The sequence below is a fragment of the Symphalangus syndactylus genome, chromosome 12 (assembly GCF_028878055.3).
Source record: "Symphalangus syndactylus isolate Jambi chromosome 12, NHGRI_mSymSyn1-v2.1_pri, whole genome shotgun sequence".
Lineage (NCBI taxonomy): Eukaryota > Metazoa > Chordata > Mammalia > Primates > Hylobatidae > Symphalangus > Symphalangus syndactylus.
The window spans coordinates 81,576,770-81,593,429 of record NC_072441.2 but is presented as its reverse complement, the minus strand read 5'-3'; the positions used below and the strand labels follow the sequence as shown (position 1 = coordinate 81,593,429).

The 16,660-nt window shown below is 44.3% G+C and overlaps 1 protein-coding gene across 1 annotated transcript; it reads right to left on the bottom strand.

Moving 5' to 3' along the window:
- Positions 1 to 92: 92 nt before the first annotated feature.
- On the bottom strand, positions 93 to 1,841 carry LELP1 (late cornified envelope like proline rich 1). Its single transcript, XM_063628107.1, has 2 exons — positions 1,694 to 1,841; positions 93 to 538 (listed from the first exon to the last, which is right to left on the bottom strand). Exon 2 carries the CDS (start codon positions 515 to 517, stop codon positions 209 to 211), a length of 309 nt encoding a protein of 102 aa, XP_063484177.1. The 5' UTR covers positions 518 to 538; positions 1,694 to 1,841; the 3' UTR covers positions 93 to 208.
- Between the last annotated feature and the right edge of the window lie 14,819 nt (positions 1,842 to 16,660).

Here is a 16,660-nt window from a genome sequence, read left to right as displayed (position 1 = left end):
CCTCACTTCTTAGGGATTGCTTGTTGGTAGTTTAGTGCTGTAAAACAACAAACAAAACAAATCAAAACCCACCAGAAACACCAGGAGAAGTCTTGCACAGCAGAGGAACACGTTTACTTGTCAGTTCATGGTTTCAGTCCCCAGCCCCACAGCATTGTACATGGCGGAGGTGGCAGTGGTGGTGGGGTTGGGTAGTGCCCACAGTGCCTCACTCTGGGGGAGGGCAGGGAGGTGGGCAGGGAGGTGGGCAAGCAGGTGGACAGGACGAAGGGCATTTAGGAGGACAGGGCTTGGTGCAGGGCTTGGGAGGGCAGGATGAAGGAGACTGCGAGGGGCAGGGTGGGCACTTGGGTGGTGCTGGACACTTTTCCTGTGGGTACTTTTCGGAGCAGCGTTGCAGCAGCTTCTTTAAACAGCTGGGCTGGCATTTGGACTCACACTTTTGTTCACACTTGGGATCACAGTTCTTGGGCTCAGTCTTGGGGTCACTTGATTTACTTTTATCATCACTCGACATTGTTCCTTGATTATCTGAGCCCTGCAAAGAAATATGAGATGGGTTGTAGGTGGGAGAGGCTACCTACAGGCTTCTTACAGCTTATCCTTGTACTTAAGAAAGTTTACCCTGAGATGCATTCAGGCTCTAGATCATCTTCTCATTTAGGGCTGCCCTCATCCTTGTATGAGTTTGAGATAGCATTTCTTAATCTCTCCACCCTTAACTCTGCTTTCTTTTCACTTATTCTTGCTTCTATGCCATAGACTCTAGTAGGAGTTCTTAACCTAGGGTTTTGGACCCCCCACCTCCCCCACCCCACTGAAACTGTATTTCAGTAGAGTTGGTGTCTCTGTAACCCCATATGTTGTATTTAATTCATTTAGAAACATGATTCCAAGGAGTCCCTAAGTTTGACTAGATTGCTCAAGGCATTCATGGCACAATAGAAGTTTCGCTCCTCTAAGGCCAATTCTCGTTCCTCTGAAGATAGATAGGAGGTATATTAGCTGACTTGGGGGCCTAGGACACTGCTTTTAATCTTGTGTCCCACCTAAGTCCCGCAAACCTTGAGAATTGCTTTCTTTACTTGAGGCCATGGGAGGGAAAGTAATTTAATCCCTGCCATGAGTGCGTTCCCACGGGCTACTCTAGAACTGCCCACTCCTTTGCCTCCATCCAGGTTCTGATAAATAATAGGGTAAGGGAAGAAATCAGGAGATGAACCATGAAATTCCAATTTTTCTGAAAATCTGAATGATAGAGCCACAAAATGTGATTTTCAGAAGGGAATTCCTTTTCTCCCCTGTTGAGTTTTGCCCTGAGCTAGGCATTTCTATACAGACAGTTTAAGTCCTAGATATGGACAAGGATTTTCAGTCCCTCACAATACTTCAAGTTGGATCTAATCAGTTATATTTCTTTGATTTCTTTTAATAATATAAGAATAACATTTTAAATTTTGTTTTAAAATCAGTATAGCTCTCTGGGGAGGCATATTATTAAGTTGAACTCTAAAATTGTTGAGACTGTATTCCAAGGTGAAGCACACGCCGGTTCTTACCACTGAAAATAACAGGAAACTTTCATTCAAACATGACTTTCCCAACCCTGCTCAGTGCGTGGGGTACTTCAAGTCACTCCCAGGACAGAAGAGGCCAAAGAGTGGCCACTTCCACCTGTCCAAATGCAACTTACCCCTCTGTGTTGGTGGTGAACTTGACAAGCAGTTGAGTGAGGTGGATGTTATGGCTGTGCCTGGGAAGGTGGATTTTCCCTCTGGTTCCTCTGCCCAGATCTGAGGAAGCTGGGGGTGGGGGCAGGGGAAATGACCTCCACTTATGAGGTCATTGCAGCATCATCAAGGGGCCATTGTTGTGTGACTCCATAGCTCCCAGCACAACAAGCCCTGGACACCAGAATAGAGCCATGATGAATCGCCCCCTTTGGCTGTCCCACCCCTCCCTAGACCCCTCAACATTCAGGCCGGTAAAATGAGGCTGCAGTGAAGAGTCCTGGGCTCTGAGGATGGGAGGCTCATTGTTGCTAGGAGCAGAAAAGCTGGCCCACTGTTGACACATGGTCTCCAGCTCCTCTTCCACCCCTAAAGTTTAATTCCTCTGAACCTGCCCCTTCCCCACCTTTCTAGGAGAGCAACCCTGAATTGATTATAGCCATTTTGACATTCTTCTTTTCTTTATTTTTCTAATGTGAGATTCTGAAACCTCTTCTTACCACCCCACACAATTGGGTTAGCCCCAGATCCTGTCTTAGGGCACAAAAATTTGCCTCTCAGAATTCCTTCCTTGCCTTTTTTAAAGGCCTGACCAGGGTCTTTGTGGTTGGAATTGGGGTGTGTCAGGAGTGGCGATGGGAGGCTGGAGTGAGAAAGGTGGGTAGGCTTAGACACAGGGTGCCTGAACTCAGATTTAGGAGGTTCATCCTGGCAGTCATCACGAATGAATCTCTACTGACTTTTGATTAAAATTGTGACAAGATTGTGCCTAAGGTATTTAAATATTAGGATGGATTGGGAGATGGGGTGGTGAAGTAAAAGTCGAATGAGACTGTTTTAAAGAAATTATGAAAATATCCACATCTGAAGGAAGGCAGCCATGCGTCTGGGTGCCCATGAGAAAGGCCTCATTAGACAGGCAGATTCATGGGACTTATTTACTGACTGTGCAGAAAATCGAGAATTGAAGATGACTCTGGAGCAAGAGGGCTGCTTCCTAATCTACTAGAAGCCAATACGATGATACCAGGTTTTTGAGAAAAGAAAAGCTTTTTACTGCAACTTGACCATCAAGGAGATAAGAGTCCAGCTGGAATCTGTCTCCCTGTGCTGGCTTTAAGGCAGTAATTTCATTGGAAAAGTTTAGGGATTAGATTCTGGGATTAGTAGGTGATTGGTGGAAGGAAAAGGGAGGGCCGGAAAAAGTCCTTGGGCATGGGAAGTTATCTCTTCATGCTACCTCATGGGTCATGTGTGCAGTTTCGGGGAGGGTCAGTATGAAATGTGCAGTGGAAATTTGGCTGTGACATCAGCACACATTTTCTGTGCAGACTCCAGTCTGCCATATTGGCTCCAATGACTTCAGCCAATTTTGTTATCTTACAAGTGGAGAGAGTTTCAGCATTTCAGCAAGTTGTTCTTTTTTTAAAATCTGCCATCATGTAAACTCAAGAATTTGTATTAGTCACTAGTTTGTTTAACTCTTTGGTACAATGTTTCACCAGGTTTTGGGGTGTTAGTGTTACTTTTAATGAGAGCTGAGGAAACGGGAACAGATTTGTGCTAAAAGAATATGGGTTTAAGTCTGAGAAGAGTTTAGTTAGAGTGAACCCTCTTGGGTGGTTATTGGAAATATGGCTTTGGCCCTTGCGTCACTGGGGAGACCTGAGGCCTTTAGTTCATTTCAGTTTAACAAGTGTTTATCAAATAGAAGATCATGAGATGAAGATGGAGAAACCTCATATAGGGTTTATTCACAAGGATAAATAATGCCATATTCAATTAAACCTCAAATGAACCTAAATAAAAGAGGAGAATGGGTTGGGATTTAACCCCCATCACTGGAATAATCGACGATGGAGTCATGGTCTTGGGGCAGCCCACTCCTCTCATAAGAATTTCCTCTTTCTTTCATAATTTTTTTCATCAGCTCTCTCTCCTCAAAGCTGTTGAGAAGCAGCTCTCACCCCCAATTTAGGAGACCCAGCCTCAACTGATGTTCAGCTCCGGACCAAAGCTACCAATCTAGATATGGAGATGGCAGTCATTTGTGACAGCAATATAAAAAATGTAGTGATTTCTATTAGCCATTGTTATCTTTCTCATTCTCCTTTCTTCCCTCTCCTATTTCTGGCTCAAGAAGTTCTCAGTGAATGAAAGTATATCAGTCACTGGACTTTCAGTAGGACACCGTTTGCCCATTATCTTTCCAGTCTTTAAAACCCTCCTCTGTAAAGGTCAGCACTCCTGGCAGTGTTACATTTGGTATCCCAGCTACCAGCCTTACCTTTCACTTAGGGTTTGGTGGCTAAGTGACTTCCTTCGCTGGCTGGAAGGAACCACTACTGAGATGAAACACAGAACAGGCTTCTTAGGTTGCTGGGCCTCCATGAGAGAGGCTGGAAGAAGAGATAAATGTCAAAGCTCGGCTTGCCTAGATTAGGGTTAGAAGAGGACCCTGAAGTCAGATTTCTGGCTTTAAATCCTGCTTTTGCTAGGCGTGGTGGCTCATGCCTGTAATCTCAGCACTTTGGGAGGCTGAGGCGGGCGGATCACGAGGTCAGGAGTTTGAGACCAGGCTGGCCAACATGGTGAAACCCCATCTCTACTAAAAATACAAAAATTACCTGGGCGTGGTGGCGCATTCCTGAAATCCCAGCTACTTGGGAGGCTGAGGCAGAGAATCGCTTGAACCCGGGAGGCTGCAGTTGCAGTGAGCCGAGATCGCGCCATTGCACTCCAGCCTGGGCAATAGAGTGAGACTCCGTCTCAAAAAAAAAAAAAAAAAAAAGTCCTGCTTTCATCCTTTACTTGCTGAACAACTCCTAGTAATCCAGGTCTCAATTCCCTCATCTATAAAATGATATAATGTCACCGTCATCTTAAGATAATATATAACTTATGTCGATTGCTCATAACATGCCAGGCATATTTGCAAGTGCAAAACCTACACCCTTATCCATTACAGTGCCTCACTAGACTCATAGAATTGTAAAGACTGGAGATGGCATGTATGAAGTACCCCCCAAAAATGTTTGTTATTCATATTAGTTATTGTTTTTGTCAATGCTGGCCAGGTGTCTTCATTGGTTTGCTGAACCTCTCTCTCTGTGTCTCCATTTCTGTCTCATTCTCTCGTTTTCTGGTGTTGGCCCTATAATCCCACTTTTCCAACTCAATATTTTCCTCAGAACTCTTCTCCATAGAGTTTTTTTTTTTTTTCCTGCCTTCCAGCCAAAGCTCTTGGTGGTGTTCACAGTAAGATTAGATATTTTAATATTAACTATTAATGGATGATTTCACTTTTGAGTAGGAAGAGTTGATATCAATGTTATTGATAAAAGATAGTAACTTAATTTAGGCCAAAAAAGTCACTGGGCCATTCAGTGGTTCCTCTCTGTGTGTGTCTGAAGGCCCTGTATATCTGCATATTGTATCAGCCCAGGGACATGCTATGTATCAGCAATTTTAACTCCATTAGGATCCCCCTCCCTGCTTTTTTGGCAAAGTATTTCTATTTTTTTCCATGCCTTTTTCTATCTCTCTGTATAATTCTTGTTGAACAAGCAGAACCTGCATGATAGTCAGAAAGCAACTCTATTTCTTCTCTTGATGCCTCTTAAAACCCTCTCTGTGGGGCTGGCTCTTCCCTTTCTCTTGGAATGAAATCTTTAGCAAATGCCCTTGACTTTTAGAATCATGCTAAGAAATCGCATGATTTCTTACTTCTATTTACATAAAAAAACTTCTATTTACATAAAAATAACTTCTATTTACATAAAAAAATCTTATTTCAGTAATCAGAAGGTCTTTCCTTGAATGTTGAATTTCCTTCTCTTTCCTACTTGGTACTACTGCAGGAAGGAAGGCTGCACAGAAAAGAGTAACTTCTTTATTAGCTACTAGAAGTTTTTAATTTTATTCCCTTGCTCACCCAGCTGCCTCTTGTCCATTTGGGTAGGGGCTGCAAAGGAACGAGAAAAAAAGACCTGAAAACTTTGTGAACTGGCATAGGAGCTTTCTGGGCTTGGCAGGTGCTTAGGGCTGACCTTTCTCCCGTGGAGAACTTGAATGTGTTCTTCACAGACTCTCCCCTCCCTGCTGGCTGGGTGTTGGCCACAGTTCTTTAGTATGACAGGCATGTCTGCTTTGTCTAGCTGTGCATGGCTCCTGTAGCACCTAGGCATTGGCAAGCTCTCCTACAGCCTCTCTTGGCTGGTATTCCTCATCTTCACCTCCTGGACAGGATTTTAGACCACCTGGACAGCCAGTTTTCCCTCCCTTATGGCTCATATCTGGCCCATGGGAACCAGATATACATCCTCCCCTTTCACTGTTTATCAATCACCATTGGGTAAGTTTCTCTTGATATTTGTGTATTTTTGCTCATTGACTATATAAAGGGGGAAGAATGTTCTATGAAATCCTCATGGACATGGTTCAGAGTTTATCCTATTTGACTTTTTTTTTTTTTTTTGAGACGGAGTCTCGCTCTGTCGTCCAGGCTGGAGTGCAGTGGCGAGATCTCGGCTCACTGCAAGCTCCGCCTCCTGGGTTCACGCCATTCTCCTGCCTCAGCCTCCGGAGTAGCTGGGACTAGGGCACCCACCACCACGCCCGGCTAATTTTTTCTATTTTTAGTAGAGACGGGGTTTCACCATGTTAGTCAAGATGGTCTGGATCTCCTGACCTCGTGATCTGCCCGCCTCGGCCTCCCAAAGTGCTGGGATTACAGGCATAAGCCACCGCGCCTGGCCCCATTTGACTTTACTGCAGTAATTGTTACAGTTGTGTCCTATATTTTAACCCTCTTCCCTTTTGGTCGTCTGTGACATGGGTAGCCTCCCACTTACAGCCTCATCTACTCTCCTTCCCGAGCCCTTTCTCCTCTGCTGAATCCTTTCAACATCACCTGCACCTTCATTTTTCACCCTTGCTGCTGATATTATTATCCACCATTGCTGGAAGTACCAGCTCTGCATAGAGAATCCCAAAGCCCACCCTCTTCCCTGAGCTCTAGGTCCCAATATTAACATTCATTGGATGTACTTTGGTACCTCAAGCTGATTTTACAAAATCAGAGTTCAACACCTTCCACATTTTTCCTAACATGCCCCTCTTGCTCCTCTTATGTGCTCCAACTCTGTGAATAGCATCCTGTCCACCAAGACTTAACCAGAAACCTGGGATCATCCCAGACTCTTGCTTCCTATTCAACCTCACACCAAATGTGCTATCAGGACCTGCAGATTCTACCTCTTGAGCCACAGGCTTCTAAGCCAGAGTATGTTTGAGAGCCGCAGGGCACATTGCTCTCAAGTTGGTCCCCCATCCTCTCACAGCCATGGTTGCTGCCTTTATTGTGGCATCATCATCACAGGTCTCCCTGTCTCCAAAGAGTCCCACCACTAATTCAACCCCCACAGCATTGCCAAAGTGAATTTTATAAAACAAAAGCTTAATTTTACTATTGAATTTAAGATGAGGCCCAAGGCTTTTGGTTGGGTCAACAAAACTCTTACTAATCTGGTGTCTACTTTCAGCTCAGTCTTCTACTTTTACCGTAGATTCTGGGGTAAAGCTACTTGCAGTTTCCAAAATATGCTAGACTTTTTTTATTTTTCTAAACTCTTGAGTTTTTGCTCTGCCAGCCGAGTCCTCCCTCTCTCCTCCTCAGCCTTGAACTCATAGGAAATTCTCCTTGGGCATGATTTCTCTCACTTTCCCAGGCAGTTAGTTGCCTTAGCCAAGCTCATTCTGAAATTTTTATCCCCGTATTTTGTAGTTATTTATTTCCTGATCTACTCTCTCACATGATGTAGTGTAGAGATCAGGAACCAATTACTTTTTAAAATCTCTGTTTCTGCAGTGTCCAGTGTGTGGCTTGGCACATGTTGGCCAGGCAATAGTTAATGCTTATTGTCAATAAGGAGATGGAATAATATTATTTCAATAGTTTTGCAATTGCTTTTCTCTCTAACTGGAGTATCCCCCTCCTTTTTGTCTTATTGATATTTATTTATTTTTTATCTTCTAGATACAATCTGAAAATTCCACCTTCCACGTGGACTGCTCTGGTCCCCCACCCTGCTGCAGTTAAGAGATACCATCTCTGAACATGCCTGACATGCTCCCCATGGATTGACTCCCCATCTGTTCTGCCAGGGGGCAATGCTGTCTTCTGTCTCATACAGTGCCCTAATCCAGGAAAGGGCTTTCTTATTATTCTTTGCATCTTTAGTGCTGGGCAAGGGCCTGACATATAATAGATGCGCAGTGAATATTTGGGGAATAAATGAATGGATATACAAGACAAAGTTCAGCAGGGGAGATAAGAATCAAATAAACTGTCAGAGGAAGGAGATCCAGCTTTATGGAGATGGAGATCTGTTTCTCAGGGTCAGCTTCCAACATGAATATATCTGTATGAGGCCCAGAGATTCTAGGAGGCAGGTACCGCTGGGCTGTGTAGGCTGAAAATCCCAGATCATGTTGGATTTGTCCAGGATACAGCCGCCATCTGATCCAGGCTCCCAAGCAGAGATGGACTCAAGCTTCAGCGAGTGTTCATTTCCCCTTCCCTGCAGCTGGGGTTTCTCTTGCCCTGCATCTCCTCTTCACCCTCCAACATGCACACGCACACACACACACACACACACACACACACACACACACACACACACACACATTCTCTGCGTGGTGAGACCTGCTTCAGGAGCACTGAGGAGGACACAAGATGGAGTGGACTTGGCAGGGAGGTAGCTGGGCAAGGCACAGTAGGGGAGGATCCTGTGGGTAGATGGGAGTCATTCTCTTGAGTGAAGCTCTACTGGGCTCTGCTGTGGAGTCCACATTCTACCTGAGGGCTCCTCCTAAGGTGCCCACCAGGCTTCTGTTTCCTTGTTCGTCCTGTGACACCATCACCTTCCCAGCTACCAGCAAGGGCAATAAACTGGGGGCCCACTGGGGCATATGTCTTAATAGAGAGAGCAGAGATGAAGAGAAAATCCCTCAGCAGGTTGACAGTTCCTTCTGCAGGCTCAGGGCACAAAGCGAGAACTCTTTGCACAGGTAAGGAAGGCAGTGAAAAGCAAAGACCCATTTCCTTCACTGAGTGTGGGATCACAAAGTCAGGAAATTTGGGGGACATTTTCAGATGATTTGAAGTAGTTCTTGTCAATTTCTTAACCAGCTTTACAAGGTCTTCGTATTTTTTAATAAAGTGGGAGGCAGCACTGTGTTTCCCTAATGATCTTCTTTTGCCACAGGAGGCAGCATGGGCTGGAACAGTAGCAGCTAGAATAAGCAGCTTTATCTAATCAAACTTTAGCTAAGATGTGAAAATAACCCAAATGTCCATCAACAGATGAATGAAGAAAATGTGGTATATACACATGATAGAACACTATCCAGCCTTAAAAAGGAAGAAAATTCTGCCTTATTCAACAACATAAATGGCCCTTGAGGACATTATGCAGTGAAATAAGTCAAATACAGAAAGACAAATACTGCATCACTCCACTTACATCAAGTATCTAAAAACAGTCAAATTCATTAAATCAAAGGCTGTAACAGTGGTTACCAGGGACAAGGGGAGGATGAAATGAGTTATTAATCAAAAGGCATAAAATAATTAAGTAGGATGAATAAGCTCTAGAGATCTGCTGAACAACTTTGCACCCATAGTCAACAATATTGCATTGTATTAATACACTTACAATTTGTTAAGAGGATAGAGCTCATGTTAAGTGTTCCTACCACAAAAATATAAATAAATTTAAAAAGAGGATAAGGAAGGGGAAAGATGGCACACCTGGTCCCCAGGATGGTCCTGAGTATACTTTTGTCTAATTCCTGCTGTTTTCTGGGAAGGATCTGGGAGGAGTCACTCACCACCTATGGAGGCCCAGTGGCCTGGGAAGGTCTTCTCCTTGTTGCTCATGAGAGTTGGGGTCTTGTGGGCTGTGGGGTGCTCAGGGTGGGAGCACGAGGGAAGGAGGTGTGTGTGATGAGTGAGATAGAGTCCCCATGCCTCTAGAGGAAAGGAAGAGTCATCTCAGCATGTTCAAAACAGGCTTAGGAGCAGACTGAGGGGTCAGCTCTCTTAGGAGAGGAGGTGATAAATAAATATTGTAATTGTCTTGATTGAAGCTGAAGGATTGGAGAGAGAAAATTCTTAAGACTTTACCATTGTCTAAAGCAGTTTTTCTTTCTTAGAATTTCGATCATCCTTGCTACTTAAGACCCCCAAAATGGTGGAACCCAGGGGTACAGAGAGCTAAAGAAGGAAAACTCCATACTTGAGATGCCTTCTTGAGCCAGCAGGTGGCAGTAGTGGTGGTGGAGGCAACAGTTAGATGAACTGACTGGTCCTGACCACACAGTGTCAAAATAGAGAATGGAGAGCAGGTCTGCTGTTCAGGAAAGATGCCTGAAACATGGCCCACGTGTGCAATCCTTGCTGTTGTCTGGAGGAGGAGCAGGGAGGAGACCGTTGATGAACTGCTCTCAGATTGTTGGTCTATGAAGGTATCTTTCTCTTTCAGTAGATGAAAGGTAATTTCTGGGCTTTGTGATTCTGGAAGGAAGAGATTGGAGAGGGTGCAGGGAGCAACTTACTGCCTAGATGCTGGGGGGAAGGGAGGCTTCAGAAGAGCCTCTTTGGCTTTGGCGGTATTCCTGTTAGCATGGGGAGGAAGTCCACTTCTGCCAGCTGTGGGGTACAGAGCAGGGATTGGGGGCCCAGGAGGGGACTGGCAGGGGATCTGGCACTGCTGCAGCTGCTGCTAGGTCATCTTTCCTGTGTTGATGATACACTGCAAGAAACAGGAGCTAAACTTTTATGCTTCAGTGACAGCAGTGGAGGAGCTTCCTCCTGAATGTTCACATGTGAGACATTCCCTCTCCTCTCCCTAATTCTCCATCCTCTGGGACTAAGACCTTCACTCCCACTCACTCACTGCCATGATCAAAGCCACGGTTGCCTCCATTGGAGCACAGCACTCAGCCAAGGGGAGTGTCTCTGGGGCTGCACCAAGGAGCCGATGCCTGCCCATGTCTACTCCAAACTCAGAGGGCTGGGGCCAGTTATGGATGCTGCTGTCTAAGACAATCATTCTCACATTGCAATGATTCAGAAAAAAAGCAAAAACTTTGGGAAGCACCAAGATAGAGTGCCTGTTAAAAAATGGAAAATCGAGTAGGGGAGTTTTAGTCTGAGGAAGGAAAAGTTTGGAGGAGGGAGCACAAGCCTGCACATAATTCAAGGCTGTCCCTCATGAAGACATGCTCCCAAATGTTCCAGAGAGTGGGAGCAGCACGTGTGGGTGGAAGTGGCAGGAGGTAAGGAAGAAGTTGCTAACACACTCTTCTCAGGCCAGTAGCAGCACTTCCTAAGTTTACCAACTGTCTGGCCCAGCAAATGTTTAATTAAGTGCCAACTAATCTTTTGAAGGCCTTTTGGTGGAGAATAATTTGATGGGAGGCAGGACTAGATGACTTTTAGAATGTCATGCAAATTTTCCTGTGTTTTGATATGTTCTATTAATAGTTATGCAGACATTTTGTCTTTTCTCCTATTATTGACTGTTTCTCTACTTCATCTATGCTATTCCTAGTTACTTTAAAATCTGATCTCTCTTTTTTTTTCAGGAGGTTAATACATGTCAGTTTGAGTTGGCCAACTGAAGAATCAGAATTGAACATCAGAAAGAGTAAAATTCCCAGGCCTTTGTTACCCTAGCCTGGGTACAAGCTCAAGATGATGCAGAAGGAGGAGCAAAGCATGGGATCCAAGAAAGTTAAGTTCCAGCTCAGGTCTAAGAGAATCATGTCTGTGATCTGTGTCTTTGGTTTCTTCATCTACAGCTGTCATCTTGTGGGCTGGAGCATGTTGGCCAGGCAGTGTGCAAGGGGCTCTGGTGACCATGCAGCCCTCATAGACCTGTGGAGGTATTATTGCTCTAAGCCCCCAGTGGGGTTCCAGTTTGATAGCTGCCCTGGATGGAGATGTGGGAGTGAGAGAAAGGGATATGGAGGCAGGTCTAATTTACTCAGCAGCACCCAGACCCAGGTCTTTGGGACTTCCTGGTGTCTGAGAGGAGACAAGCAGAATGGACTTGCTGAACTCATCTCCAGGAAACAGTTCTTCTACAAGGATTCCTGGGCTGGGTGTTTAGCATCTTTTATATGCCCCCATCCCAATCCCACCATCTCTTTCGGAGACTTGAAATGAAATCACTTAACATTAACTCACACCACCTCTAGCTCTGCTCTTTAGGATTAAATGAAGTTTAAAGTCATTGAGCCTCTCCCAGAGGCTAGACCCTGTGTGTGCGTATGCATGCCTGTGTCCTCATGTGTGCATGTGTGTGCGTGTGTATATGCATGCACATGTTTGAGGGCAGCATAGGGGATAAAGATACAGAGCAACCTGGACAAATACCCTGTAGTCTAGGCAAGAGTGAGCGTGGTCACTGATGTTGAGGCACAGAGCTAAGTGTGGGGAAATATGGCTGAAGTTTGATCAGTGTGCGTGGAAATCCATTTGGATGATAGGTGGGGGTGAGTGGGTCGCAGAAAACCTACTGGGGAGCTGTCACCTCCAGGGATGATGTAGAGGGGATTCTGTCTCTTTCTAGGTCAATGCATACCGACCCTCCTGTGGCAGTTTACCGAGTCTTTTTTTCTCTAGCTGCATTTGTTTATGGATACTACATCCTTTTCTTCTCTTCAACAGCAAGACTTCCTGGGCTGGTCAGCAGGCGAGGAGAAGGTTTACCTAATCTCTCAAAATAAAGAAATGGAAACCTAGTCCTAGTGTGTGCCTCACAAAGGACGCACCTTGTGCTCCTTGCCAAGGCATAGCCCAGGTAGCTCTGATCTTTTGATACCACCAGTTCCCAGGTGGTGGTGCTAGAAACACGTCAGTGGTTTGGGGCCGGACAGTAGATGATGGATGGAGGTTCTTACCTACACAGGCAATAGTGTCAGCTTAAAGTTTATTTAAGAAATTCTACCTGCTAAACTTAAACAAAAAGACTTTAAGCTGTGGAAATTGTAGAGAAAAATATATTCTACATACCTACAATGCAAAGAGCTTGAGAAAAATTTAGGCCCAGGAGAAGAGTTTAATAACAAGATTTAGAACAAGAACCAGAAGCTCTACTCTTTGTTTCAGTCTGAAATCAACCAGCAGGTACATTCCTGTGCACAGTGAAGGGACCCAGGAACCTATAATCTTGATTAAGCAAAAGGGAAGTGGGTGCAATTTGGGGGGACCTTCCCAATCCTTCTATAAAATTCGTTCTTATCCTTTCTCTTCCACCTCCACTCTTGATTGTTCTTGAAATTTTTTATCCTTCAGGTATATTTTTCAATTGACTATGATGTGGTTTTACCTCCATGGAAATAAGGGAGAGGCTATCGTGTGGCGGGTGGGAGGAGAACTGGGAAATAATATGATTAAATTCAAACTTCCATAATCGCTCAATATGATTAGCTCCCAAGGAAACTCCTGCCGGTTGCACTTAGGAACCCAAGGAAGAAACCCAGATAGGAGCCCAGGAGACATCCTCTGCCCTGCCTTCTTCCTCCCCTTCCACGTTCAATACATCATCCCACATGCCCTCTGTGCCTAATAGAAGCCCTCGTCAGATCGGCCTAATGGTTCATGCAGCACATGTGTGTCCCCACTGCTGCAGGAGACAACCGAGGAGGCTTCTCTAGAGAGCCTCGGTGTCTTATTCTCTTTGTCTTCAGGTTTTATAAACTAGATGCTTTCTAGGCATTGTTGTCAATGGTTGTTGAATAATGGTACAGAACTCAACTAGCAGTGCTAAACTGGTTCCGATTAATGATTATTGAATTAAAGGTCAGTACTTAATTTAGCTGGATAGTTAAACAACAGGCATAAATAAAACCCACAAGTAAGCTGAGACCAAGGAGAACGTCCTCAACCTTTTGAAACTTGTGCTACTGTGGTGTGTTGTGCTCTGAGACCCTGGAGACCTGGCCCACAATCATGCCCTAGACCAGTGGTTGTCAAAGTGTGGTGTGGGAACCTTGGGGTCCCTGATATGCATTCAGTAGGGTCAGCGAGGTCAAAACGATTTTAATCATACTGCTGACATTATTTGACTTTTTTACTCATATTTTTTCATAAGTCTATGGTAGAATTTTCCAGAGAGTAGATGATATGCAATGACATCATCACTCTGCCAGCTAGTGCAATATCTACTTATGTGAAATGTGTTTAAAATTTTCTAGTTTTAATTTTTAATACAAGAAATGTCAATAGATGTAAATCACATGAATAAAATCTATTTAGGGTCCTTAATAATCTTAAGTGTGTAAATTATTTTCAAGACCAAGTAGTGTGAGAACTGCTGCAGTAATAACTCTCTCTGGGGTCCATCCCCAGCAGACTGGGCTCTGTGCAGAGCCAGGCTCACAATTCTGGTCCCAGATGCTGAGCACTCACACATCTATGAACATTGCAGGGCCGGTCACGTGCTCATCCCTCCTGCAGCCCTGACACTGATGGCTCCTTTGTGTACTCTCCTCACCTCCCCTGCATGGCGAGTCCCTAATCAGAAATGGATAGGTGCCTCATGTAGCGGTGGGTCTGGAGGCAGCTGAAATCAGAGACTGAGATTGGGCAACCAGAGAGAAAAAGAAGAGCCCCTGGCTTGAACCAGGTCCCCTTGTCACTCTTGGGTGGCCCCTGATTGCCTCTCCGGTCCTTCCAAGGATTTCCCATTCAGTCCCCACTTTCCTCCACAGGCTCCTTTGTCTCTCTGTGACTTTTTCTGCATCTCCAGCGAAGAGCAGAGACATGACCAGTCAGGGATACATATGTTTGATTGGGAAGCAGAGAGAGAAAAAAAAAAAAAAACATCATAGGTCTTGGAATAGGTTCAAAGTCCAGAGGAAGGGGTGAGCTTTGTTAGGATTTATGGAGATTATTAGGGAGAAAATACAAACAGACAATGTCGTTGTCTTCATCAAAGAGTGTGGAGTTGTGCTGTAGAGAATTCTGGCAAATTTTTCATTGATTTAAGCAGTTTTCATGTGTTAATTTTTTAACAATGTTTGCTCCTAGAAACCTTAATGAAGTTGTTGAATCCCATTGAAGCAGAGAGCTGAATGTTCTGCGTTCTTCCAGGAATCTCATATAGCCAGCAGAAGGCAGTGTGGTAGAGAAGGTAGCTGGTGGAAATACGGCATATTTGGATCACAGGTGGAAGGTTTGAAAAGGTGGCACTCTGTCTAAACCATGTTGTCTCCTGAGTGAAAAGCTGGGAGGGGTTGTCAATTCACAGAGGAAACCCCAGTAGACTATGACAATATCTTTCATCTTGAATCTGAAGACAGGTAGCATCTTCTAGGTTGTGTGATGGTCCCTATTATTGCTGGAAGTAAGGGGATGGAGGTGGGCAGGGGGATGCAGTATCCTCTTGTCCAGGTCAGAGAAGGTGGCTTCTGAGGGTCATTTCTGCTTTGGTGTGCAGTCTTGCTGGCATAAGGGGTACTTAATAGTGGGACTTCGACTGTATGAAGGGTGGGAGACAGGGCTCAGGCAGCGGGGGAGGACAGGGCTGTGGGACCTGAGTTGGGAGTGGTGCTGGCAGGGGACTTTGCCTTATTTCTGCTGCTGCTAGGACATTTTCCCTAGTTGAAAGTAAACTGAGAGAAAGAAGAAAGTACTTTAGTATGAGACAACATCAGTGAAGAAAATTATTCCCCAAAATACCACAAGAGAGAAACACCCTGTCTCATCACCCCTTTCTTTAATGTCATTGACAAGACATCCCCATTGCACTCACTCCTGAGACTGCCCACCCCACAGGAGCCTTTTATGGGGCTGCTCCACAGATGGCTGTGACCTGCAGTGTCTGTCCCTCCCAGGATTTGGTGTCTGGACTGCACCCTGTCCTTTGCCTGGAATATTTTCACACCACAGCAAGTCAGGGGAAAGAAAAGATGTGAAGGTATCTGGGAGGCAAGCCTTGAAGTGAAAGGTAAAGCAGAGCGCCAGCTAAGTTAATCAGATCTGTTGTTGCAGATAATCTAATTTGGAGGGAGATCGGATTATATTTTTTCTGCTATGAAACACGTCCTTTCTTTGACTCTGTGTTCCCTGTTCTTAAGGCATTTTTTCTCCTTACTCGTCCCTCCTTGGCAACTTCCCTGGATATTCTGTACTGCCCCTACGACTTACAACTTGGTCACTACTTCTTCAGGAACACCAGTGGCCCTTGTCATGACCCATCTTATGTGTTAGAATCTGGGAGCATACTAAATTGTGTGTCCTGGCAACCTCCCTCATCTCTGCCAGGAAACCCAACTTGAGTAGCCAAGTAAACAAGTTTCCTTAGTTACTTACATATAAAAAGATGAAAACTATCAACAGATAATATTTTTCTATGGTTCTGTGAAGTAATTGAAAACAAAAAAGAGACAGCTCTTATAAGTTCATTAAATGTTTCTAATAAAACTTTAAGTATAATTATGTATAAAATATAAGCATATTTTATTTGGTAAAATGAACAATAATTATTATTAATGCTAATAAGTATAATGATATCTGACTTAGAAGAATTTATAAACACAGAGCCTTATAACAATAGGGAATAATAGACAAATATTTCAATTTCAATGTACTTACACATTCTTTCAAAGAGAGTAGTCAATAAATATATTTAAGCATATGTTACACTAAAAATGTCATAAAGAAGTAAAATGGAAATTCAAGTTGAAGTAGAAGAAAACAATATAAAAATTTCAAATGTAAATGAAAAACTTTGGTCAACCTCTTTCATGAACATAGATAAAAAATTTCTTAAAGAGAGCTGGCAAGATGACCAAATAGGAACAGCTTTGGTCTGGAGCTCCCAGCAAGACCAATGCGGAAGGCAGGTGATTTTTGC

Excerpts from the sequence above, each read along its gene's own strand:
- LELP1 (XM_063628107.1), bottom strand. The coding sequence starts at position 517 with ATGTCGAGTGATGATAAAAGTAAATCAAGTGACCCCAAGACTGAGCCC.